The following is a 25,739-nucleotide window of genomic DNA, read 5'->3' as shown; positions in this document are numbered from 1 at the left end:
AGGCTAGCATGCTTAAAAAGTTGACAAGTTAAATTTAGTTCTTGAACTAGCCTGTTTATTAAGCATAAAAGAGCAGATTCTCTTTCTAATTCAGAATGTGAACTGCTGTGCTAAACACAAGCTTGTTCACCATTTACATCTGGACAAGGAGTGTTAACTTTAACTGAAGGACAAAAAGAAAAGCCAGACTTCATTAAGCATCTCCTCTCAATTTTTTACTGAAGACTTGTCTTAAACTTGGGTTGAAAGAAGCCCCTATGACAAAACATACATCTGCCAGTCCTCTCCATACAGTTTATTACTCCACTTTAATGTAAAAGCCATTATTCCAGTCTTTGGGTATGTGTTGTTTTACTGCTCGAACTTCAAAGTATTAAAAGTACTCAAGTGTAAGGGCGCACTTCAACTTAATTACTAAATAAAACTTAGACAAGCATATACTGAAAAGTGTTTTTTGAGAGAGGTCAATTTACATTAAGTCATTTTGAGTGAAAAATCTGATTTATAGTAGTAGCCAATTTCTGTTGACATCACGAATCAGAAAAACTGATACATGGAACTGTAGCTTTGATCTAAGTCTATGTATTTTAATTATTAGCTTTGACCACAAGACTAGGCCAGATAGCACTTTGTTCAAAATCATGCAAAGAGTTTGTGGATTCCACACAATGGTACGATGAGGTTATATTTTGGCAAGGGGCTAGCTATAATTAAGAATGGTGCATTAGTATGTTTTGTATTATTTAAAATTGTTAAATTGCTGCAAAAGGATTACATGCTTGCTGGGCAGGAGTAGATCGTGCCCAATTAGCATGCCTTCAATTTTAGTATTTTCTGCTGTGGGTTTTTTCCCTTTTGAACTTGGGTGTAGTGTCCCCTTTAATATAAATATTAGCCATTTAGTGCCACCTATTAAAGTGTGTTTTTTTTTTTGCCACATTGCAGATTGAACAAGAAAAGTTGGCTTCTTTGAAGAAGCAAGATGAAGAAAAAGATAAAAAAGACAAGGACACTAAGGAAAGCAGAGAGAGAGACAAATCAAAAAGCCCAAGAAGGTATAATTTTGAACGTACATTTTTTTTTTTTTTGTATGCACACTATTTTGTGCTAATATATGAGTAAACTGTGTTACACAGATGTTTTGAGTAAGACTCGAAGGGAGATTTCCAGGAGAGTATGTTGAACAAGAAAAGGGTCAATAGGTGTAATCTCAAATAGTGATTATTTCACTTGCCATTGTGGGTAGGCAGAGGCAGTCTGTTGAGTGATATACTCTGTTACTGTGGCTGTTTTCTTTAGAAGTAAATTCTAGAGGATTGGAGCTGAGATGGAATGTGGTACATGGTGAGACTACCTTCCTATTACCTAGTTTTTTGGAGCTTATGCACCCCAGGTAAACCATTTTTGTGCGTTTGTGCGCTCTCAGTTCTGCTTGGCTTTCAATGTCTACCCTACATATAGCCTGAGACCAGTCATTCTGGGTTGCCCCTGTACCATTATCTGACAGGTTTATATACTAGGGCTACAACTAGCAATTATTTTACTAATCAGTTAGTTGGTCAATTTTGATTAATTGGGAAGTTTAAAATAAAATGATAGTTGCACAGTGCTCTCAACAGTGGTACAAAGTATGCTCAAAAATACATTGCAACAAGTCTTTTTGCAAACTGCAAGGTCTAGTTTTACACTTGTAAACTTTTGTCATCAAAATTTGACACAATTGACAGAAGCCTTATGAAACCATTGCAAAGCCTCAATTAAAGTTGTCTAGAGCGCATTTTCATTTTATCTGCTAGATGGCAGCAAAGACCACAAGATGAACATAGGGTCTCCCAGTTTACAGTACAGCATCAAAATACTAGCCATGTCAGTCCTCAAAAGAGATGCTTTTGCACAAGTTTTGTATACTGTTGGTCACTCATTCTGCACTTCTAGATAAAGATCTTCCAGAAGAAGGGGTAGTTGAGAATACTGCTGAATTATCCCCAAGGGTTAAGTGAAAGAGGAACCATAATTACTTGTGTGCTTTTACAGGTGCTCCCACATTAGTTGTGTACCTGTACTGAATGTGCTCATTTTTACAAATCTTGCAAGGTGTAGATTTCTTATCAGGTGTGATGGTTACTCCAAATTTCAAATAATTTAGTCTTTGACCCTACTTGCATCCTCCTTCACAATATCTCAAAGTGTTACTTTGCCAGTGAAGTGATGTATGCAGTACTTTACTAAGCAATTATTAATAATAAAATTTGTTGGCGAGTGTTCTTATTACCAGTTATTTTCAGTGAGATTGGTTAGTTTTTTGCAGACCAAGCATATTCCCCTAATAGTGTGTTGATGATCAATGAAATTTGCCATCCTAGTTGATTTTATTAGATAGCAATATATCTTGTTTAATTTGGGTAGAAGTAGACGTACTTAAGTGATCCTTTTACTTTAAGGTAATAAACTCAGAAAAGTTTGATTTTTCTTGAAAGTATGAATACACTTGTGCCAAAAAAAGATCCAGTGCTAATTGATCTTCAGTTAGAAATTTCATTTTAGTAATATTAGTGTTCTCTTACTGAATATAATTTGTCCATCAGTGTGTATTTAATATTAAATGTACCAAAATCACTATTTTTTTGCATGTGATAGTTGCTGTTCTTAACCAATTTTGGTAGCAATTTTTTTAAGTCTGTATTCTGTTCTTTGAGTGCCTAACAAAACAAAAAAAATGAGTATACATTATGGTGTTTTTTTTAATTAGGAAAAAAACACATTCTCCTTCACCTAGAAGAAGGTCACCACTTAGACGAGAAAGAAAGCGTAGTCATTCTCGGTCTCCACGTCGAAAGACTAAGAGTCCCAGTGCTTCACCATCTCCTCCTCCACTTCCAACAAAGAAATCTTTACAGCTGTCACCCGAGCATGACCATTTGCCAATCTTGAAAAAAGATTTGCTCATACAGGAAGCTTCATCTACAAGGTAATTTGCTAAACCACTACAGCCTTTCTTATAACACATTGAGCTCTGTGTAAAGTTCTCACTAATCCATAGCCTCAAGGTGAAGGTAGCTGAATTTCAGAAAGCCATTTATGTCTGTGCTGGTTATCTAATTGTAATGACTTGGTTAGATATCCCTTTGAAAGAGTACATAGGAAACAGGAAACTCTCAGTGAGAAGACTTAAGTCTGGAAAGCTAGAGCCAGTTGGGTTTCTAGATTATGGTAGAATGAGTGTGCGACTAAAGTCAACTGTCTATGGAACTTGTGTATCTGAAAAATGACTCATTTTTGTAGTGGTGTTTAAACATTAGACATGTTTAGTGTAAAGATTCAAATTAGTAAACATTTTATACAGACATTAAGGTCAGAATTATATTTAATGTAGCTCAAAATTTGCATATTTAAGGTTCAGTGTGTGTTTGGCATCTGGTGAACACTGAGGCTCCTCTGGTTATTTTGATTTATGTAGACTTTTGATACTTAGCATTGATACAGGTATGAGGTAAGCTTTATTAATACATTGACTGCTGGTCAATTTACTATCAGGATGCTGCAGTATAGGTTTATACATACATGATAAATAATTAAATCTATCAAAACATATAAAATATATTGGAAAGAAACAATTTTATTATCGGCAACTTTGAATTAAAAAAACTGTCAATTTAAATAAATCCAGTGAAAAATGTAAAACAGTTAATGGCTTTATTTTCACCAGCAACTAGACTAAAATTGTGCATTTGAACGTGAGAATTTGAAGCATGGCATTATGTAGAGTGCAGGCTTAGAAGCACATGTGCCACAAATAAAGCTTCCTCCCACTATTACCAGAGCCTATTAATTACTATCTCAGTCAGTCATTATTTTAATGGCTTAGAGGAAGTGTAAAATGCTAACTTTTGATGAGAAAATAAGTCTTAGATCTGTTGAAAAGTGCCATGTCGCTTGCTAGAGTTGTTTTTCCCTAAACAATCCATATTACTAACCGAGAATGCTAAACCGGATGATGGACCAAGAATGCTAAACCGGATGATGGACGCAGGCACATCCGGCCATGGGCCGTAGCTGCAAAAAGACGTACTGCGCAGGCGCAAAACGAGTCCGCGAGAGTCGGCTGAGGAGCCGAGAAAGGCGGACAAAAGAGGGCGAGAGAGGCGCAGGCGCAAAAAGAGTCCGCGAGAGTCGGAGAAAGGCGGACAAAAGAGGGCGACAAAGGCGGATGAGGGGCCGCGAGAGGCGGACAAGACCACAGAAAAAAGGAGTGAGCACATACAAAAAGGAGTCACAGAAATGAGACGCAACAAGCACCGAAAAAAGGAAAAGGCACATAAAAAAGTAGTCAAACGCGGGCAAAGCACGAAACACATTGCACACGAAACTAAACACACCAAAAAAAAAAAGAACAGACGACCGCACAACAGCAAGGCTCGACCAAACCCCCCCACCCCCCCCACCCTACAGGCACGGGACGGGACACACACCAAGAGGGGGATTCAACAAGCCCATGGAAGACAAAAAAAAAAGAACACAAACCCACCCCACAGACCCTACAGGCAAGGGACGGGACACACACAAAGAGGGGGATTCAAACAAGACACAGGAACACAAAAAGAAAGAAGACGCTCGCGCAACAACAATCCCCCCCACACATCCATAAGAAGTGACACCCAAAGCCACATATTCTAAAGTGAACGTCGACACCTTCACACTAGGCAGCATAGGTGTCGGCATAGGTGTCAGCATAGGTGGATGTCCTTTCAATAAAGCACTATTAACCGTTCAACTGCAGAAAAGGATACATATTAACAGTGAGTGCGATCCTCCTTATTACTTATCCATATTTCGCATGCTGAGAAAGAAACAAGTCATGAATACACGGTCACGGGTACAAAACGATTCGGAAAGGATAACGGGAACAAACACACGAACACGAAAGAAACAAGAAAATAGACGGCGGCGCATAAAACGCGCTTCTGAAACATGTCATAAACAATCACCCATTAGCTAAGTCTATAAAAATGCTACATGAAGTTGAAAAGGAGGCAAATACAAAAGCAAATGCAGAAGGTATAGCGGCAACTACAATTGCTTTGGTCTTGATAAAGGACAAAGAACAAGATCCAAGACGATACAATCTGCCCGTCGTTAATGAAGTGGCAATTGTCTTTCAAAGAAAAGATGGTGAGCCTCCATTTCACAGAGATATTGTTCTACATTTACGTCCTGATAAAAACAACACACCTACATTCCAACGCATAGACATTTGCTTTCCGCTTCTTGATACTTTAACATACCCCATATTATTTCCAACTGGACAGGAAGGATGGAGTGCTACAATTTCAAGAATTAAAAAACAGCAGGCACAGAGACGATCACGTGTATCCATGAAAGAATATTTCTCCTACAGACTCTCAGTAAGGGACGACTTTAATCCATTACTCAATGCAGGAAAGCTGACTCAACAATACATCGTTGACGTTTATGTTCGAGCGGAATCAAATGATCTGCAGTGGATAAAAAACAACCAGCCTTCACTTAGAGCCGATAAATACAAATCGCTGCTGGAGGGGTTGGCGAGCGAAGCGAGCAGGGGGCGGAGCCCCCTAGTTTACATATATTACATAGACCTACAGATGTCGTGACGGTGAACATGATACATAATGTCACAGTTACCAAGACAGACAGTAATCTCTTTCAAATCTGTTTCGGGTTACCCAAGACCAGGGGTTGGCGAGCGAAGCGAGCAGGGGGCAGAGCCCCCTAGTACAGTAGAACAACTATTTACATAGCATTTGCATTGTATTGGGTATTAAGTAAATTGGAGATTGTAAAGTATACAGGACAGTGTGTAGGTTACAGTATACGCAAATACAATGCCATATTACTAGGGGTGCACGATAAAGTCGGATTTATATCTGTATCGGCAGATAATGGGTTAAAATAATTTTTTATCGGCATCGGACCGATATTGATGACGCATTCACTGTGTTCCGGATGTGCCAGACGTTTAGGCGACGCTGGGCTACTGTGTGAAAATATCTGCGGTGTGGAAGTTTTTCAAAGTGAGTGAGAGTGACATAAAATATGCCATTTGCAACACTTGTTCAACTAATGTTTTGCGCGGAGGGACCAAAGGGTGAAATTTCAATACCACCAACTTAATTACACACTTGAAGACATGCCATCCTGACAAATATACAGAATTCCTCAGTGTAAAAGAGGAGAATCCTGCGCCACCGCGCACAAAATCAAAAACTGCAGTTGCTCAACGTGTTGATCAGTTACTTGAAAAATCAAATAAATTTGATAAAGATAACCCTAAAGCTCAAACAATTACTGCAAAAGTGATGGAATTTATTGCTCTGGACGATCAGCCATTTTCTGTTGTAAAAAATACGGGATTTCGAAGGCTGCTTGAGCATCTTGAGCCCGTTACCAGATACCCAGTCGCCGTTATTTTTCTGACATAGCGCTTCCAGAGTTACATAAGATTGTGGAAAGTCATGTGCACAAACTCCTTGCTGAAGATGTCACAGCCATAAGCTTTACTACAGATATATGGACATATGATATGAGTGCTATTAGTATGCTTAGTTTAACTGCTCAGTGGATCGACCACAAGTTTGAATTGCAGAAAGCAATCTTGCACGCCCAAGAATGCTCCGGATCACACATGGGTGCTGCACTCCCTGTGGCGTTTAAAAGAATGTTTGAAACATGGAAAATACCCAAAGAGAATGTTCATGTAGTATTACGAGACAATGCATGCAACGTTGCAAAGGCTATGGAGGAATGCGGGATCCCAAGTTTGCCATGTATGGCTCATACTTTACAGCTTGCCGTGAACAATGGCGTACTATTCCAGTGCAGCGTCTCGGATACAATAGCGATTGGCAGAAAAATAGTCGGTCACTTTAAGCATTCACAATTAGCCAACTCGCGTCTCAAAACTATACAAACTGAACTTGGTATGCAGCCGAAAATGCTTCAGCAAGACGTTTTGACTAGATGGAACAGCACATTCTATATGCTGCAAATCTTGCTGGAGCAGAAAAGAACCCTTGGGGCTTATGCCTCCGATTTTGAGTTACCTGCAACTCTTAACGCCTAATCAGTGGGGTTTGATCGAGAACATAATCACACTCCTTTCTCCATTTAAACAACTGACAAAAGAAATTTGCCAGTCTGAAGCCTTGGCTTCTAACGTTCTTCCCTCAGTTAATGCTTTAAAACGACTGTTGAGGGTCCACAACAGAAAAGGGCCAAGAGAAATGATGAGGTGGCATGCACGCTCTTCTAAATGTACAACGAAATTCTCGAAGAAAACACATTGATGCCTCAGGAAAACAGCCAGATGACAAGAGGTGAGTTTAAAAAAAAAAAAAAAAAAAAAAAAAAAAAAAAAAAAAAAAAAGCTCTGTGGAGATCTTTACAACGTTGTTTTAAGTAAATAACTAGGGCTGTCGGATCGAATATCACTATTCTAACATAATTCAAATGTATAAAAAATCTTGGAAGGCAAGAAAGAAAAACGGCAATCGAATGTAAAAGAGCGGTTGTTGGTTTTACCTCGCACTAACTTTGGCTTCATGTTACTTAAGACGTGCTGGACAGTGTTGTGGGATTTTACAGATCTGTTTTTGCACGTAACTTTTTAGGATCAGCCTATACGTGTTTCTAAATTGTTAACCCATATTATTATTAGTCATTAGTTAAACGGTCGGCATCTTCTGTGTTAAACACACCCATTTAAAAAAAATAAAATAAAATATAGCATTTTTATTGTAGGTAGATCATTTCGACCTGGTCATTTTAAAAGTAGCTCGCAAGGTGAGCCGGGTGGTGGGGGGGAGGTCTTGTTGACAAAAGAGATCAAGATTAATCACTATCGGAGTGATGGGCAGTTCTTTTTTGTCTCCACACTTTACTCTTGCCAAGATCCAAAGCATACCATCTCATTTGTTAATACCACCTTGTGGTGGGGGTGATATGACTTGGGCATGTATGGTTGCCACAGGTACTGGCACACTTCGTATATGAAGGAAAGGTTGATGGCAGTTGCACAGTGAATTCTGAGGTGTATAGAAACCTCTGCTATAGTTCTAGTATGTGCCTCCAAACTCATTGCAGTATGCTTTGTATCATTATCCAAACAGACGAGATTTTCAGCATCAAAAAATGGTAAATTGTTGAATGGCCAAGCCAGTCACCTGATTTAATATTAATTGAGAATGCCATATGCTGAAAAGAAAACTTAAGGTGACATGCCCCTGAAACAAGCAGGAGCTGAAGATGGCTGTATTATAGGCTTGTCAGAGCTTTCACCAAAGAAGATAATTGGCACCTGGTGATGTCTATGAATCAGACATGAAGCAGGCTTTGCATGCAAGGGATGTGCAACAAAGTACTAAATGTGACTACTTTAATATATGGTACCTACTTTTGCTGTGTCCCAAAAGTTATGTTGCTGTGTAGAAAGTGTTGTCATTTCTAAATGATGTGACCGAAATGTCTGCAAATACTCTAAAGTCTGCGATGTACAGTTTTAATCACATCTGAATTGTTCAATTTGTAATTTTCAACTGGAACAGAGGGGTAAACCAAGGAAAAATGTGCATCTGTCCCAAACATTAGAGGGCACTGTATATAAGGGACTTAAGCATCTGCTGATTTTTTTGAATCTGCGGGGTGTCCTGGAATTTTAATGTATATAAATAATTTAGATAGGAATATAAGTAACAAGCTGGTTAAGTTTGCAGATGATACCAAGATAGGTGGATTAGCAGATAATTTGGAATCCGTTATATCATTACAGAAGGACTTGGATAGCATACAGGCTTGGGCAGATTTGTGGCAGATGAAATTTAATGTCAGTAAATGTAAAGTATTGCACATTGGAAGTAAAAATGTTAGGTTTGAATACACAATGGGCGGTCGGAAAATCAAGAGTACACCTTATGAGAAGGATTTAGGAGTCATAGTGGACTCTAAGCTATCGACTTCCCGACAGTGTTCAGAAGCCATTAAGACGACTAACAGAATGTTAGGATATATAGCACGATGTGTGGAGTACAAGTCCAAGGAGGTTATGCTCAACCTTTATAATGCACTGGTGAGGCCTCATCTGGAGTACTGTGTGCAGTTTTGGTCTCCAGGCTACAAAAAAGACATAGCAGCGCTAGAAAAGGTCCAGAGAAGAGCGACTAGGCTGATTCCAGGGCTACAGGGGTTGAATTATGAGGAAAGATTAAAAGAGCTGAGCCTTTACAGTTTAAGCAAAAGAAGATTAAGAGGTGACGTGATTGAAGTGTTTAAAATTATGAAGGGAATTACTCCAGTGGATCGAGACTGTTATTTTAAAATGAGTTCATCAAGAACACGGGGACACAGTTGGAAACTTGTTAAGGGTAAATTTCGCACAAACATTAGGAAGTTTTTCTTTACACAAAGAACGATAGAAACTTGGAATAAGCTACCAAGTAGTGTGGTAGACAGTAAGACGTTAGGGTCTTTCAAAACTCGACTTGATGTTTTCTTGGAAGAAATAAGAGGATAGTACTGGCGAGCTTTGTTGGGCTGAATGGCCTGTTCTCGTCTAGAGTGTTCTAATAAATATACAATCATGGATTCTAATAAATTTATAAATTGTATAGTATTTTCCATACTATCGGATCATTTTGACATTGAGTTCAGGCATACAAACTACAACACATGCACTCATCCTTTCACTGTTCACAATTGGCAGTAAAAGTGAAGTCTTCAAACAATTCTCCCATTAAGTTTGTTACACCTTTTTTATTTAGTGCAGTCACATTAATGTGCAATTGTTTATCTATTTGGGGTCATATGCCTTTGCTTGTCAATTTAACACATACTCTATTGCTAAAGTTGCCAGGTAACTGCTTCCTCCGCTGTTTGCCTCTATTGTGTCATTCTTAGTTTACAGATGTACTGTGTGTTTCCATTTTTGCAGAGTGCTCGCTCTTTGTAAGCTGACACTATATTTAAAATTTTTCAAAAAGTGTTCAGTTTTACCTTCAGCCAGATTGGTGTGCTTACTGTGATCTGTTTGCAAGAAGTATGTACATGTGATGTAAGCATAGTAAAATGGCAGTAATAAGAAATGCTTATTTTTTATTAACACCCAAGTACTGTGTGCAAAGACATTTAAAGGGCAATTATTAGAAGAATTTTACTCAACCACTTTCAGTATTTAGTCCCTTATTCTCAAAACATTTACTCAAGTAGTTTCTCAAACTACTATGTTAGGGTGTTGATTGGAATTTTAAAATTCTTGGGTGTTCATCACGGAGAGAAGCACTATTTTAGGCTACAGTAATGTTTAAAGTAGACTGCTGTACTTGCATTCTACTGACTTGGGAATTAGGAGTAGGTGACAATTTCAGAGGCGTTTTGAACATGTGTGTTGCCTCAAGAATAATCTCATTAATGCAAAAATTTTGAACAGTTTATATATGTCTACACTGCTGTTCTTTATGGATTTTTATTAACGTTTTGAATGTATGACCATCTTGGAGACTTCTGGACAATTGTACACTCTAAAAGAGGGATCTAGTTTATAGTTTTTTTTAATAAAAAGTAAATTTGGTCTTCAATATTTTGCATGTCCCCCACATTTTTCCCCCAAAACTGGTATTGAAAATGATATCTAATGTTAATACTTTTCAAAGTATTGAACTTATAGGAATTCAGTATAATGACAAGATGTCAGATGTTTGAGCTAATGGTACATGTTTTGAAATAATTCTAGGCTCATTCTTCTTAACTGCGAAAGATCAGCATCTTTTTCATTCAAAAGTAAAAAGTATATTAAAACATTTTCTGTGTGTACGTGAATTTTTGTAAAGTGTTTTTTGAGCAATGTGGGGAAGGCCTGTGTGTAAAATTGGGAGGCATTTTTTACACCAGAATAAAATGTATCATTTTATTCACAATTGTTATTTTCACCTTTGGAATTGATATTGATTACAAATGTTTTTGTTTTTTTTTTCCCTCCTTATCAGTGATATTTTGAAAGAAGTCAAACCTGATTCTGTTCAGGAAGCTAAAGATGCCTCGCCAGACAGACCTTCAAAGAAGGAAGAAAAGCCAAAACAGAAAGAAAAGGAGAAAGAGACAAGAGAACGAAACCGACACAGATCCCGGTCACGTTCAAAATCACGGTCATTGTCTCGGTCACATTCTCGAACAAGACGACGACAAAGGTCACGTTCCAGGTAAATTAAGATTTTTAAATTGTTGGCCTGTGTGCTTAAGAATATAAAGTTGCTGCAAACTATTGTATGCAGTTGAATATTCAGTGATTTGTTTTTTAGTGGCCTGAATGGATATAATATACAGGAATATAAAACTGTTTTGTATTTCACAAGTTTAACTTGTGTTAGTAATCTGGAATGATTACCAATTTAAAAGCTTGCGTTTTTGATATCAAATTAGCACAACAGGATTCCATTAAAATGTACTATTTTAAAATATTTAGGTAGATTTACTTTACTACTAAAGTTGACTTTCTTAATTTGTATTTTTGATATGCTTTGTCTAACTTTATCAATGTTAATTCAGATCATGGTCCCTCCGGAGACGGCCAAGTCCTAGAAGACGTCCTTCTCCACGAAGGCGGAGCCCTCCAAGAAGAGTCCCTCCACCTGCAAGACACAGAAGAAGTAGGTCACCAGTGAGAAGGTAAGTTTTGTTATTTCATTACTTTTTATAAAATATATTTGTCACACCATTATTCGAAACAATATCTGTGTGAACACATAAGCCTTTTTGTTTGTTTTGGCTTATGTAACAAATAACATGGGACTTTTTTAATACACTGTCACTGGTAACTTTTCCATTAATTTTGAATCTATATAGGGTACAAACATTTTTACACAGTTACATGTTATATGTCTTTTGTGAATTTAACAATTTAGAGAGAAATGCAAATCATGGTGAATTGCAGAAAAGTTTAGCCATCTAGTCAGTTGGTACTGAATAGCTCCTCAGACATTTTCTTGGCCCAACACAACTCTCATCTGTTTTTTGCCTTAGAATTTTTAACCCCATTCCTTCTCTGTTCCCTTCTAGTATGTACTGGATTGTTGAGATCTTACAGGATATTTTTTATTTCAGTCTAGACACCATAAAGGCCACCTGTTTTTATCCTTCCTGTTCTATAATTACAGGTTGCTTTTGAAATGTATTTAACCAATTTAGCAAGAAAATGATGTAAAACTCCTTTCAGCATAGTTCTTTATAGAATGTGTAGTTGGCATTATTAGTGAGGAAGAATACATTGAACTAAGTAACTACCAGTTTTGTTTTCTTCAAAAACTTCACCTGTTTTTCTCCAAATAGATCTTTTATGGTTGTAGTAAAGATTTTTTTATCAGTGTAAAGAACTTTTATTCTTAAAATGCTTCTTTTTTATTGTCTAAAGCACAGGTGTCGAACTGCAGTCCTCGAGGGCCGCAGTGGCTACATGTTTTCATTCCAACCATCATCTTCATTAGTGAGCCGCTTTTACTGCTAATTAACTTCTTTTGCTTTAGTTTTAATTAACTTGACTCAGGCCCCTTAATTGTCTCTCTTTCCTTATTTAGTAGCCAAACAATGAGACCTCAAACAAGCCACCATATGACCAGCTCACCTGTGCCCATCACACAATATCTGAAAATAAATAAAGGTGAAGGTCTCAGTAAAGTTGATCTCTCAGGTCACCAAAACACTTTGAAAATGTTCTTAGAAAAAACAGAAAAATCAACAGATTTGGAAATGTCTGCTGTGGCAGAATGAAAGCAGCAACAAGCCATGGGATTAAATAACGGGCTTAATTAACAGCAAGAATCAGCTTCTCATTAACTCTCTTAGGGCTAATTTTTTTTTTTGTTTCTTTTCTCCCAGGGCTGAATATTTTTCCAAAAACTAACATTTTTTAAAAAAAGAACACAAAGCAATTGTTTAACATATCAAATCAACAAAAAATATTTACTTTTGACAAATGTTACTGTCTTGCATGTTGTATGAGCCTGAATTCTCTATGATTTCACATACATATCACATACATTTTACACAGCAAAGTCTGATCTCGCTCAAAGCAGCCAATTTCAGTCATTGCCACATTGCACTCCTTACAATATGTGTTGTTTTGATGCCTATTTTTCAATTGTCTGTTGCTGCATTTTCTAACATATATTGTTAGTGTGTACTGTAGAGAGACAAGTCACCCATTTGCCATCGTGCCATGCCACTGCCACCAAGTTTTCTGCCTGCATGAAAACCGTATTGTCACCTCTTTTCATCTTCTGAAACTTTATGAACTTTATGTATGGCATTATAGCCTGGCTCACCCCATGGGATTTGCTTCTGTTTATTACAGAAGTGAATAAAACTTTGCAGCAGCACGTACCTAAGCCACCAGGGGACAAAACACGTTTGGACCAATGCTCCCTGAAGTTATATCACCAGTTCTGTCCCATCTCTATTTGTAATGCCACAGCGCGCTTCATCTCGTCTTTCGTTGTGGGTTTCCACTTTGAAAAACGAGAATGCGATGCAAACGCAGCCCGCGATTAAAAAAAATCTCTGCCTACCTGTTTGTCTCGTCTGACAGTAGCTGAAAAGCAGCATCAGGAGAGAGCAGCCTGAAGTACAGCAGCTGGTGATCTGTCGTGTCCAAAAGCAAGCCATGCCGTCTTGTAAACTCCGGTAGCCAGATCGGCTCTCAACGGATCAATGTATGTGTATTTATCCCATGCGAACCTTGCCGTAGATGCATCGGCTGCGCGAAGGCACTCAACTAGCAGCAGATCCGCTCGCGCGGCATCGGCTGGTGTCTGATCAGCTGATGCCTGCTTCTAACTCTCTTGCTCGATCTTCTGATCACTGCCAATAAAGTCCGATTCTGAAAAATCAAGAGTCCGACTCTGCGGTAATGCGCAAAACAACGTCTGCCAAGTGTTTTCTTTTCTGTACTTGCTTCGCTGCCTTTTCACATGTCGGTGCCATCTTGCCTTTGTTTACATTTCGCAACTCACGCACACGCAATGTTTATTTGCCAAGTCAACAAGTCTAGCATTCCTCCAAGCACAGAGGGAATGCCTGTGACGTGACAGTGAGATTTGTCGCCATTAACAGCTGATTGTCGCCCTTTATCCCTGGATGTCGACTTTTGTCGACATTCGCCTTCAACCCCTCCTGTCGACAAAAGTCGACATCCGCCCTAAAAGAGTTAAGAGACTGTTTGGAGTGAAATTGGTTGGAGTTTGAAATCCCGGTTTAGCTGCTCATCTGTTGGCTCGTTTCACGTCTCATTTCTGTTTGGCTGCTGAAGAAAGGAATCAATTCGAGGACTGATTCCTTAAAAACAGGGCTATTAAAATGAATGGAAAAGGAGTTAATTAGCAGTGAAAACTGCTCGCTGATTAGGAAAAGGGTTAGAATGAAAACCTGTAGCCACTGCGGTCCTCCAGGTCCGGAGTTCGACACCCCTGGTCTAAAGTAAGCAAAACAATATTTGTGATTATAGGAAAGCTTACTATTTGGAAAGTGTATAATCATCACTATATTATAGATTACTATTCTAATATCAGTAAATGTTTTCTGCAGTCCATTTGTAGTGTTATTTGGGTTCTGCATTGGGAATCTTGAGTGTTTTTAAGCCTGTTTGTGAGATTTTTGTCATCCAGATCATGCCTTGTCTTCAAAAGTTATCCTTAATTTCAGTTTTTTAATATGTCTCTTAGTTGAAATTTACTCTACATCATGTGTGTCAGTTGTATTGCAAGTCTTCAGCTAGTTGTTTCAGAATCGTCCATAGTTGCTGATAGTAAGCACCTTTAGTATTCAGCTCTAAAACTGTCTTCACCTGAATTCATTTAAGGTTGGGAAGTTGTCGGGTCAAAAAAAATGCATGAACAATTCCATTTTTCTTTTTTATCCATTTAATGGATAGAAAATAATCTGTACCTTTTTATAAAGGTGGTATAAACTTTTCACTTTAATTCGCTTTTCACTTGGGCTTCCTAAACATCTGCTTTCAGCTGTTTGTCATATTTTCAAATGGCTTTTAGTAGTGAGGGTCACCATAATGTTTTGTCCTAGTTGTGAAATCCATTTTGTTGCTGCACAAAACATAAGGGAAAAAAAACAAGTTTATTTTTGATTAGTTAAGCCTATTTGTGTTATCAGACAACCTTGGTCTTCACTACAATAGTGTGTGTTTGAATGCAGAAGTGGGGTAATAAAAGTTTCATATGGTTTTTGTGCAGAAATGCTTTGCCTCTCATCACTTTACTATTTAAATCCAGACCTTAAAGTGATGGCTAAATGAGAAGAAGCCTTTCAATTTTGTCAATTATCTAGTTACGAGTTACGTTTTTATAGTCGAAATTGATGGTCTTGGGAACTGTTCTTTTCCAGGGTGCAGGAGATTCAAATTGGCCAGTAGTGTTAAATTATCAGGAAAGTGCTCCCAAGAAGACCTAAATATGTAGGGGTAATGTCTGGCCAGAAAGTGGGCTTTGGATAGCCTTAAAAAATTGATGGCACACACTGGTTATTGCAGCAGGTTTTTGTAAGGCGTTCATGTTTTCACATTTAACGATGGTATGATCAAATATATTGTAAAACAAATAGAATGAAGAAGCTATAAACTTGTTTCCCCATCAACCCCTGTCCACTAACTTGTCTCCTTTTGTACCCTGCTCCTATCATGTTCATTGTGAAAATTATTAAAGTATTTTCCATAACTGTGTACATAGCAACTTTCTGTATTGTTTTTTGCTGATGTTTATTCACCAATGAGAGCTTTTAGTAATGTAGAAGTCCACATACCTGGCTTTGGCATCAATCTTTTAGGCTTTTTTTTTTTTTTTTTTTTAAACCAGACTTCTGAGTAAATTTAAGGAAAATTAAAAGCACACTATTAATATTCTTGTCTAACCCTCATTGAGAAAACACTTTTCAAGAAACTGTTTCCTGTCTATATTGGTCACTGAAGTACACCTTTGATATATAATGCTCATTAGGGTTAATGGATCCTGTGTTATGAATATTGTTGGCTGTAGCAGTGTAAGAAAGGAAAAATTTAATTTTAACTTGCCTACCCAGGGACAATCCTAATAATGTAGGAAGGGAGGAAAGACTTAACTCGATTATCAGTTTTGCTTTCTGCTTCTTCTTTCGGCTGCTCCCGTTAGGAGTCGCCACAGCGGATCATCTTGTTCCATATCTTTCTGTCCTCTGTATCTTGTTCTGTTGCACCTATCACCTGCATGCCCTCTCTCACCACATCCATAAACCTTCTCTTAGGCCTTCCTCTTTTTCTCTTGCCTGGCAGTTCTATCCTTAGCATCCTTCTCCCAATATACTCGGCGTCTCTCCTCTGCACATGTCCAAACCAGCGCAATCTCGCCTCTCTGACTTTGTCTCCCAACCATCCAACTTCAGCTGACCCTCTAATGTACTCATTTCTAATCCTGTCCATCATCGTCACACCCAATGCAAATCTTAGCATCTTTAACTCTGCTACCTCCAGCTCTGTCTCCTGCTTTCTGGTCAGTGCTACCGTCTCTAACCCATATAACATAGCTGGTCTCACTACCATCCTGTAGACCTTCCCTTTCACTCTGGCTGATACCCGTCTGTCACAAATCACTCCTGAAACACTTCTCCACCCATTCCACCCTGCCTGCACTCTTTTACCTCTCTTCCACAATCCCCATTACTCTGTACTGTTGATCCCAAGTATTTAAACTCATCCACCTTTGCCAACTCTACTCCTTGCATCCTCACCATTCCACTGACATCCCTCTCATTTACACACATGTATTCTGTCTTGTTCCTACTGACTTTCTTTCCTCTCCACCTCTCCAGGGTCTCCTCAACCTGCTCCCTACTATCGCTACAGATCACAATGTCATCAGCAAACATCATAGTCCACAGGGTCTCCTGTCTAATCTCATCTGTCAACCTGTCCATCACCATTGAAAATAAGAAAGAGCTCGGAGCCGATCCCTGATGAAATCCCACCTCCACCTTGAATGCATCAGTCACTCCCACTGCAGACCTCACCACGGTCATACTTCCATCGTACATATCCTGTACAACTCTTACGTACTTCTCTGCCATTCCCGACTTCTTCATACAATACCACAACTCCTCTCAAGGCACCCTGTCATATGCTTTCTTCAAGTCCACAAAGACGCAATGCAACTCCTTCTGGCCTTCTCTATACTTCTCCATCAACACCCTCAGAGCCAACATTGCATCTGTGGTGCTCTTTCTTGGCATGAAACCATACTGCTGCTCACTAATCATCACCTCACATCTTAACCTAGCTTCCACTACTCTTTCCCATAACTTCATGCTGTGGCTCATTAATTTTATCCCCCTGTATTTACTACAATCATGCACATTCCCCTTATTCTTAAATATCGGCACCAGTACACTTCTTCGCCACTCCTTAGGCATCCTCTCACTTTCCAAGATTCCATTAAACAGTCTGGTTAAAAACTCCACTGCCATCTCTCCTAAACACCTCCATGCTTCCACAGGTATGTCATCTGGACCAGTGGCTTTTCCATTCTTCATCCTCTTCATAGCTGTCCATACTTCCTCCTGCTAGTCTGTTGCACTTCCTGATTCACTACCTCCACATCATCCAACCTCTCCTCTCTCTTGTTCTCTTCATTCATCAGCCTGTCAAAGTACTCTTTCCATCTGCTCAACACACTCTCCTCGCTTGTGAGTATGTTTCCATCTTTATCCTTTATTACCCTAACCTGCTGCAGATCTTTCCCAGCTTGGTCCCTCTGTCTAGCCAATCGGTACAGGTCCTTTTCTCCCTCCTTAGTGTCCAACCTCTCATACAATTCATCATACGCCTTTTCTTTAGCCTTTGCCACCTCTCTCTTCACCTTGCGCCTTATCTCCTTGTACTCTTGTCTACTTTCTGCATCTCTCTGACTGTCCCCCTTCTTCTTCGCCATCTTCTTCCTCTGTATACTCTCCTGTATTTCCCCATTCCACCACCAGGTTTCCTTTTCCTCCTTCCTCTGTCCAGATGTCAAGCCAAGCACTCTTCTTGCTGTCACCCTTACTACATCTGCCATAGTTTCCCAACTGTCTGGTAATTCTTCACTACCACCAAGTGTCTGTCTAACCCTTTTCCCTAAATTCAACCTTACAGTATTTTTCAACTTCCACAATTTTGATCATTGGCTCTGCCCTCACTCTCTCTTCCTTTTCTTGATCTCCAACGTCGTCCTACAGACTACCATCCTATGCTGCTTAATTACACTTTCCCCTGCCACCACTTTGCAGTCTTCAATCTCCTTCAGATTGACTCTTCTGCATAGGATGTAATCTACCTGTGTGCATCTTCCTCCACTCTTGTATGTAACCCTATGTTCCTCCCTCTTCTTAAAATAAGTATTCACCACAGCCATGTCCATCCTTTTGGCAAAATCTACTATCCTCTGACCTTCTTCATTCCTCTCCTTGACTCCTCTGTTCCCTTCACCAACATGTCCATTAAAATCCGCTCCAATCACCACTTAATGTCCCTTGGGTACACTGTTCATCACTTCATCCAACTCACTCCAAAAATCTTTTCTCATTCCATTGCACACCCAACTGGCGGGGCATATGCACTAATAACATTCATCACACCTCCAAGTTCCAGTTTCATAATCATTACTCTGTCTGACACTTTTTTTACTTCCAAAACACTCTTGACATAATGCTCCTTTAGAATAATCCCTACCCCATTTCTCCTCCTAACCACACCATGATAGAACAATTTTAATTCCCCTCCGATCCACCTGGCCTTACTCCCCTTCCATTTAGACACTTACTTCCTTCTCTCCATCATATCTGCTAACTCTCTCCCCTTACTAGTCATACTGCCAAAATTCAAAGTTCCTACCCTTGGTTCCACTCTTTACCTTCCTGCCTCAGGGCATGTGTCCCTCCCCCCACCCCCTCTTCTCCTTCTTCGGCCAACAGTAGCCCAATTTCCGCCAGCACCCTGCTGACTAACAGTACTGGTGGCAGTCGTCGTTAACCCGGGGCTCGACCGAACCGGTATGGAAATTTGTATTGTCCGCATATTGATTTGGCTAACTTTAGGGAGTATGAGAGCAGAGTGCTCCCCTGAAAGTTCTCATTGTGCCCTCAATTATCCATGGAGTTCTGTGTGGGAGAGAGAATATATTCAGATGGGATAAGTAACTAGTTAATAAGAAAAGTTGGAACCCCTTATGACTGAATTAAAGTCGCTACCAGTTACAAAATTGGAGTCTTCTCATAGGTGTGTTATTCTGTACATCCCAGATGTCATTCCTTGAATTATAGGTCTGTTCTTGCTTGAGCCCATTTGAAGTCTTCTGGTCTTGAAAGAGTTTGCATAGAGGCCCCTGGAAAGCTGCCTGTTTACTTCTGATTTACACCTTTGTTATCAGAAGATGATAAAGGCTGATCCTGGTACAAACTGAAATTCAGTCAATTAGTTTGGAAGCCAAGTGGGGGAAGACACCGCTGAATGTCTTTTATATTTGCTGCTTTGACAGGCCTAGTGTGCCACTAAAGCCTAGTAGAATGGGCAATACCCACTTGACAGCAGCTTAGCCTTTTAGTAGGTGATTAAATCTTTTCTACTGAAAATTCAGTAAAAGGCAAAGACTACTAGCCTAACTAATCAATTCGGCTTGTAGCTCTGCAAGAATGTCTCATAACAGTTGTTCTGTCACAATCCTTGCTCTTTTTTGTTTAGTAAGCATACACTAAGGACTTCTAAGGGAATCTCATATTTTGTGGCTGAGCGTGAATTTTCTTTAAAATATTGAGTAGCACTTGCATACAGTAAATCAATTGGCATAGCTTGTTGGAATATGTCTTTATGAGCGTAACAAAACTTCTTTCCACTAGCTATGACTACCAGTACTTTTTGTAATATGCCTATATGTGAAATATTTTTGGTTTAGAAAAGTAGTGCTCTTAACTGTTTTGGTGTGTTTGTTCTGCATTCACATAGTAAAACTACTAGATATTGTTTTGGCCACAAAAGAGCAAAATACAATGCTGGAGGTGGAGTTTAGTAATAGGTATGCATAAGCCCAACTTTGAAGTTGTTTGTGTCATGGATACATTATTAGCTGAATTTTACAACAGCATTTCCCAGTGTATGGAAATGTAAATATTTTTTCAGTGTTAGTGCTAATATTTACTTTGTAGCTATCCCACTTGTTCAGTGTTTACTGCTGTGATCTTAATTAGAGCTTTGTTTTATTTAACTGCAAATCAAAAATCAGTGGTATTGACCTACAGTTCTAATCAGAATTGATCAGTAAAATATTGCATCCCATACTCGGTCTCGTGTATCTGCGCAAACACAAGTTGCATCTTTGTGCATGCTCAGCACTTTTAGTTTGTAACTAGGTAAATGTGTTAAGTTCAAGTATATGTTGTCTTATTGAAAGAAAGTTTTTTTTCTGCTTGTGCTGTGGCTGCTATTGTAGTTTGAAGGCATTTTTCTACTTGCAACCCATTTTTTTGCCATAAAACACTAATGGAGAACCTAACTAGACACACCAAGTCAAACGCATTATTCAATTTACTGATTATGGATGTTGCCAAAAAAGCAGTTTCTCAAAGTTTACATTGGACTAAGTAATTCTGATCCGTTTTTACAAATGCTTGCTATTTTAAAATTAATGTAGAAAATGAAAATGCAGCATGAAAATTGTATAGAATAATTGGTAGACTAGCACAAAGGTCTATCCAGCAAAAATTATGATGGGACACAAAGTATTATCCACCTCTGCATTTAATTAAAAAATATGCGTTTGTTTAGCTTACGAAATGCACCAGTTGTTTTGATCTTTTTACAAGCAATAGAATTTTGTTTTGTTAATCTTCCAGAAGGCGATCTCCATCCCCTTCCTCATCAGGGAGCAGCTCATCATCATCTTCATCTCGGTCACGATCTCCTCCAAAGAAACCTGTTAAACGCATTTCTAATACCCCTCCCCGTTCCAAGCCTCGTCGGTCATCTCCTTCAGCAAGCCCACCCCGCAGGCGTCACAGGACACCACCTTCTAGTCCACCTCCCAAAAGCCGCAGATCCACGACTCCTCAGCCATCTAGTCGTACAAAGAAAGGGCGTAGTTCAGTTTCTCCTACGAGACCTACAGGTAGGGATTTTGAAATTACTTTATGCGTTTTACATAATTTTTGAGTTTTAAGTAGTATCTGATTTTCTGGTGTGTAAATTTTTCTGTTTAGAAATTTAATTTGTATCTTTTTAAACAGCTTCTAAACGCAAGATCAATGTAAAGAATGAATCCCCATCACCGGCACCAAAGCCTAGGAGATCTGAACATTCAGAATCGGGTCAGTGTCTTCCTTTGTGTTTCATTTTGCTAACAAGCAGAAGCAACTTATTAATAATTTGCAGATTAAAATAAATCTATTCTGAATAAATTTTACCCAGCCCGTGTGACAGCTCATGTGTTAGTGTGAATCAGTACAGGGTTAAGGATCCTACCATTTGTTTCTGTGTAGATTAAGATTATACTGTTTGTTCCCAAGGGAAAATAAGCATTTGTTTCAAATTTTTTTAATATTTTTCTACTGCCGTAACATGCATTTGTTGACCATGGAAACAGTTTTAAGTACAGCATTATATGTAAATGTTTCTCCCAGGAGAACATCATAGCAGTCAATGGGGACAGAAGGAACATGAAACAAAAAGTAAACTTATTATTGCTTAGTGTTGGTTTAGTTGTGGTTACAATCTCCCTAATACACACACATCCCTGGAATTAAATTTTAATACTTAATAAAGACAAGAAAGCTCATTTAAAATGTTTTTCTTATTTTACCAACATAACATGATGTTTAGCCAACTTGCTTATCCTTTTCTCTCTAGACAGACCATTGTAGTGGTCTGGTGCCGCTATGATTCACACCAGTGAGACTGAGTTATTTGTTTTTTGGTGGAGATTCCAGGGACACACCCAGCCTTGCCCCGACCTGTACACACTCAGAAGCAGAGACCCAAAACCAATGAATAAATATATTAAATGTAAACAAAATACACAATAATCCGATAAACCTCCCCGTTCCCCCCGATAGAGTTGTAACATAACAATGAACCACAACAGTAAACACTCACGACAACGTCCTTATAAAGTCCAATACAGCAGAAGCGGATAAAATGGTTTGGTATCTAAATGACAATCCTGAGAACAGCTTCCGTAGTAAATGAGTGAAACAGTCCTACCAGTAGGCCTGGGCTGCGAGGGGTGATATTTGCAGGAGCGCTCTTTTTGAAGACATACGACGATTAATCCACCACTATATACATGACCGGCAGGAACGAGACAGTCCATTCATCCTAACAGGAAACGATCCAGGGCACAATTGACTTTTCAGATGACCTGTTGGACAGGATCCACAAAAACACCAATGTCTTGTTGCTTTGCCAGGCCTCCCTTTTCAACTTTCCTGCTGGCCTCTTTCGTCCCCAGCAGCCACTACTTCCGTTTTAGTCATCCTATGCGGGAAATCCCCCCCTTGGGCTGGTGGGAAAGTTCTTCCCACAGTAGCACTGATACACCATAATGCACCAGTTAGAAGGTTTTATAGACCAAAGGTGAAGATGTAGAGGAAAATGTATACCCTCCAGCTGTATGATGAGTCTTGGGGAAACGGGCGAATGATGGCGAACATCTGAAAAATGTCTACCAAGGTCAAATGCCTTTGCAGAAGTATGCTAACGGGTGTTACTGCTAGAGGCAGATTAATCTTATGAGCCTATTTTATGGTTCAAGATTGCTGTTTGTGATATTGATATAGTTTTTAGCCATCATTATTCAGAGGTGTAGAGGTCTTTTGAGGGGGGAAAAAAACTGAACTGGAGGAAGCAATCAGAGCTAGAAGTACTACAAACTATAGCTTTAAAGGATCAGGATTACCTGAAAGAAGATGAAAGGAAATTTAAAAATGTTCTTTATTTGCTCATTTTCAATCATTTTAGGTGAAAGGCAGCATCATGCTAAAGATCTACAAACCTGTTTTACTTTGATATTCTTCCCACTTCATCCAGTTGGGACTGTACCTACTTTTTGCACTGTTTTTTCAATTACATGAAAACTCCACTGGAGCCTGTACGTGCGAATTGAAAAGTGTGTTTACCATTTCCTGAGAAAAAATAACGCTAAGAATCTGTAAATTTTAAACATTACTCCATTTTGCAGCTACTTGCATACTTCTGAAATGCATGAGGCATGGCTTGTGATTTTTATCACTTCAAATTAGGTATACTACCAGTGACAAGTTTGGGATCACCATGAAATTTTCATGTTTTTGATACTAATTGATACCATTTTTATGATACCATTAAATTGATTTAAAATATAGCCAGGACAGTACTTGTGTTTTATAATGGCGCTTCTTTAAATGGGCAGTGTTATAGTTCGAAAATGATATCTGCAGCTATATGTGAAAATCTAAAACCTAGTAATTTCAAGCAGTAATGGTCATCAAATACTAGCAATGCTTTGGCTATATTTTTAAATAAATTTAATTGTATATTGATTATAAAAGATGTCCATTTCTGTTAAAAACGTGAGAATTATTGGGTGATCCCAAACCTTTGAGCTGTAGCATGCATTCTGCAATTTTTTAAGCTTTTGATTCATATTTCTTTTGGTGCTGTACAAATTATTACACTTAATGAATATTTATGGGGAAAATATTTGTATATATTAGGACACCTAGTATTATAGTCTCAAGGCATTTCATAGTTATTAATCAGTTCATTTTTTGTATTGTTGAGAAAATTATATTCTGTAAAGAATGGCACGTTTACCACAAGACTTTCCAGTGGAAAACCATCTTAGTATGGTATTGCAGAGTTATTACCTTTTTAATTGCAAAATCTGACACTTCAATTCATTTGTACTGCAGAAGAAGAGAAAGGGGGGAAAGGAGCAACAGCAGATTCTGTGCAACAGAGACGCCAGTATCGCAGGCAGAATCAACAGTCTTCATCGGGTAAACTTTTTCCTTCATTTCTGTTTAGTGTTGGTAAATAAACATAAGCAAATGCCCTATAGGGCTGTTAGGACCACTTTAAAAGATGTATTTTGTAAATTGAGAGCCAAGATGGAAGAGCGTGCTAAATAAAAGTTAAGACATTACATCTAGCATGGTTTCTTCCCTTAATGCAACCACATTTAATATAAAATAATATCTTAGAACTTAAATAGCCTTTTTTTGTGAAAATATTATTTTCTTTACCTGCAGTTTTTTATTTAAATGCATTATGTTTAGCTACATTAGGTTTGTGTGTGTTTTGCTTTTCGTGCGTGGAGGGATGGCTTGCCTTCTTGGTAAATTAACTTGTTCCTGCCACATTCCACAAATATAAGATATTGTTAGATTGACTGACATTTCCAAACTGTCTTAGTAAATGTGGTTATGCATGTACTTAAAGATGGACTTCTGTCCATGGTTGCTGTGTGAATTGTGTTATAAAGTTTTGTAGACTTCAGTTGCCTGTGACCTGGGGGATCTGAATATTTGTAGTTTTTTATTTGGTACACAGCATATTTTATTTATATATATATATATATATATATATATATATATATATATATATATATATATATATATATATATATATATATTAATATATATATATTATATATATATATATATATATATATATATATTAATATAATATGATTGTGATGATATAAAGTACTTTCCATGTGGTTATCTCTGGAGAAGTCAAAGTGAATGTTTGCCTTGCATAGCTTCTGCATCAACACTACTGATTATTTTACATTATGTGCAATTTTCCCAAGCAAGGCAGCTTTATAGTGAGGTGGTGGATGTCGAATAATCTGCTCATCCTTCCTTGCACAGCTTCTTAATTTGGAGTTTAAATTGTCTGTGTTTGGTGTCCAAGTTGAGAAGCTGACTTCATTTTTTTTTTTTGTGAGGTAGTCCCAGAACTGTGTTGGACTTCTCCAGCCCCATTTTAATCTTAATTCTTGAGAGGGGAATGGTACTTAAGTCAGGGAAAATATTAAAGTGAATTCCATTTATCACATATCATGAAATTAAATCAGATGTTTTGCCCAAAAAAAAACCACATCTAATTATCACTTATAATGACCTCACGTATTATCACCTTGTGTTGTGTTCTCTGTGCACATGCAGACAAACTGGTACAGATGTATAGTAGCTGTTAGGTTGCACATCAAATTATCAGTGATGTGTTAGCGTTAACTGATAAATGGTTAACAAGGTAAATTGCATTATGCACATTAGACCTGTCACTGATTTATTGAGCAGTCAAAATGTCAGGAAAGTGTGCGTTTAAATTAAAATGGTTGGAAAATCCTGACTATAAAGATTGGCTTCCTTACAGGCTTACAACTGTGTGTAGTTACTGTATGAAGGACTGTATAAGAACATTGGAAATATGGGTGAGTCTGCTTTGAAAAAGCATGTGAAAGGAAGTTGAAACCATTGTGAACTGAGAAAGAACAAGGAAGCCTTTTGCAGGGCTATTGTCACTTCCGACCAATGTGCATACATACATAAAGTGCCAGTGGATTAGTAGTGTTAGAGAGAGTGCTAGTTGGGTTAGTGATACTTCAGCTTACTATATATTGCCTTCTTTGTCTTCATATGAGACGAAAAGTTAGTATCTGAAATCCTCTGCATTT

General features: G+C 38.4%; 1 protein-coding gene across 2 annotated transcripts in view; it reads left to right on the top strand.

Moving 5' to 3' along the window:
- srrm1 (serine/arginine repetitive matrix 1) overlaps nt 1–25,739 on the top strand; it is a 54,135-nt gene that overhangs the window by 19,695 nt on the left and 8,701 nt on the right. For both annotated transcript variants that reach the window (XM_028819492.2, XM_028819490.2), the window contains exons 5-11: nt 946–1,055; nt 2,750–2,968; nt 11,013–11,225; nt 11,572–11,691; nt 20,917–21,188; nt 21,307–21,387; nt 23,968–24,054. In XM_028819492.2, the coding sequence (XP_028675325.1) occupies nt 946–1,055; nt 2,750–2,968; nt 11,013–11,225; nt 11,572–11,691; nt 20,917–21,188; nt 21,307–21,387; nt 23,968–24,054 (1,102 nt within the window). The remainder of the gene's footprint in view (nt 1–945; nt 1,056–2,749; nt 2,969–11,012; nt 11,226–11,571; nt 11,692–20,916; nt 21,189–21,306; nt 21,388–23,967; nt 24,055–25,739) is intronic.

This window comes from Erpetoichthys calabaricus, chromosome 14 (genome assembly GCF_900747795.2).
Source record: "Erpetoichthys calabaricus chromosome 14, fErpCal1.3, whole genome shotgun sequence".
NCBI classification, from domain to species: domain Eukaryota; kingdom Metazoa; phylum Chordata; class Cladistia; order Polypteriformes; family Polypteridae; genus Erpetoichthys; species Erpetoichthys calabaricus.
This window is presented reverse-complemented; position numbering and strand designations above follow the sequence as displayed.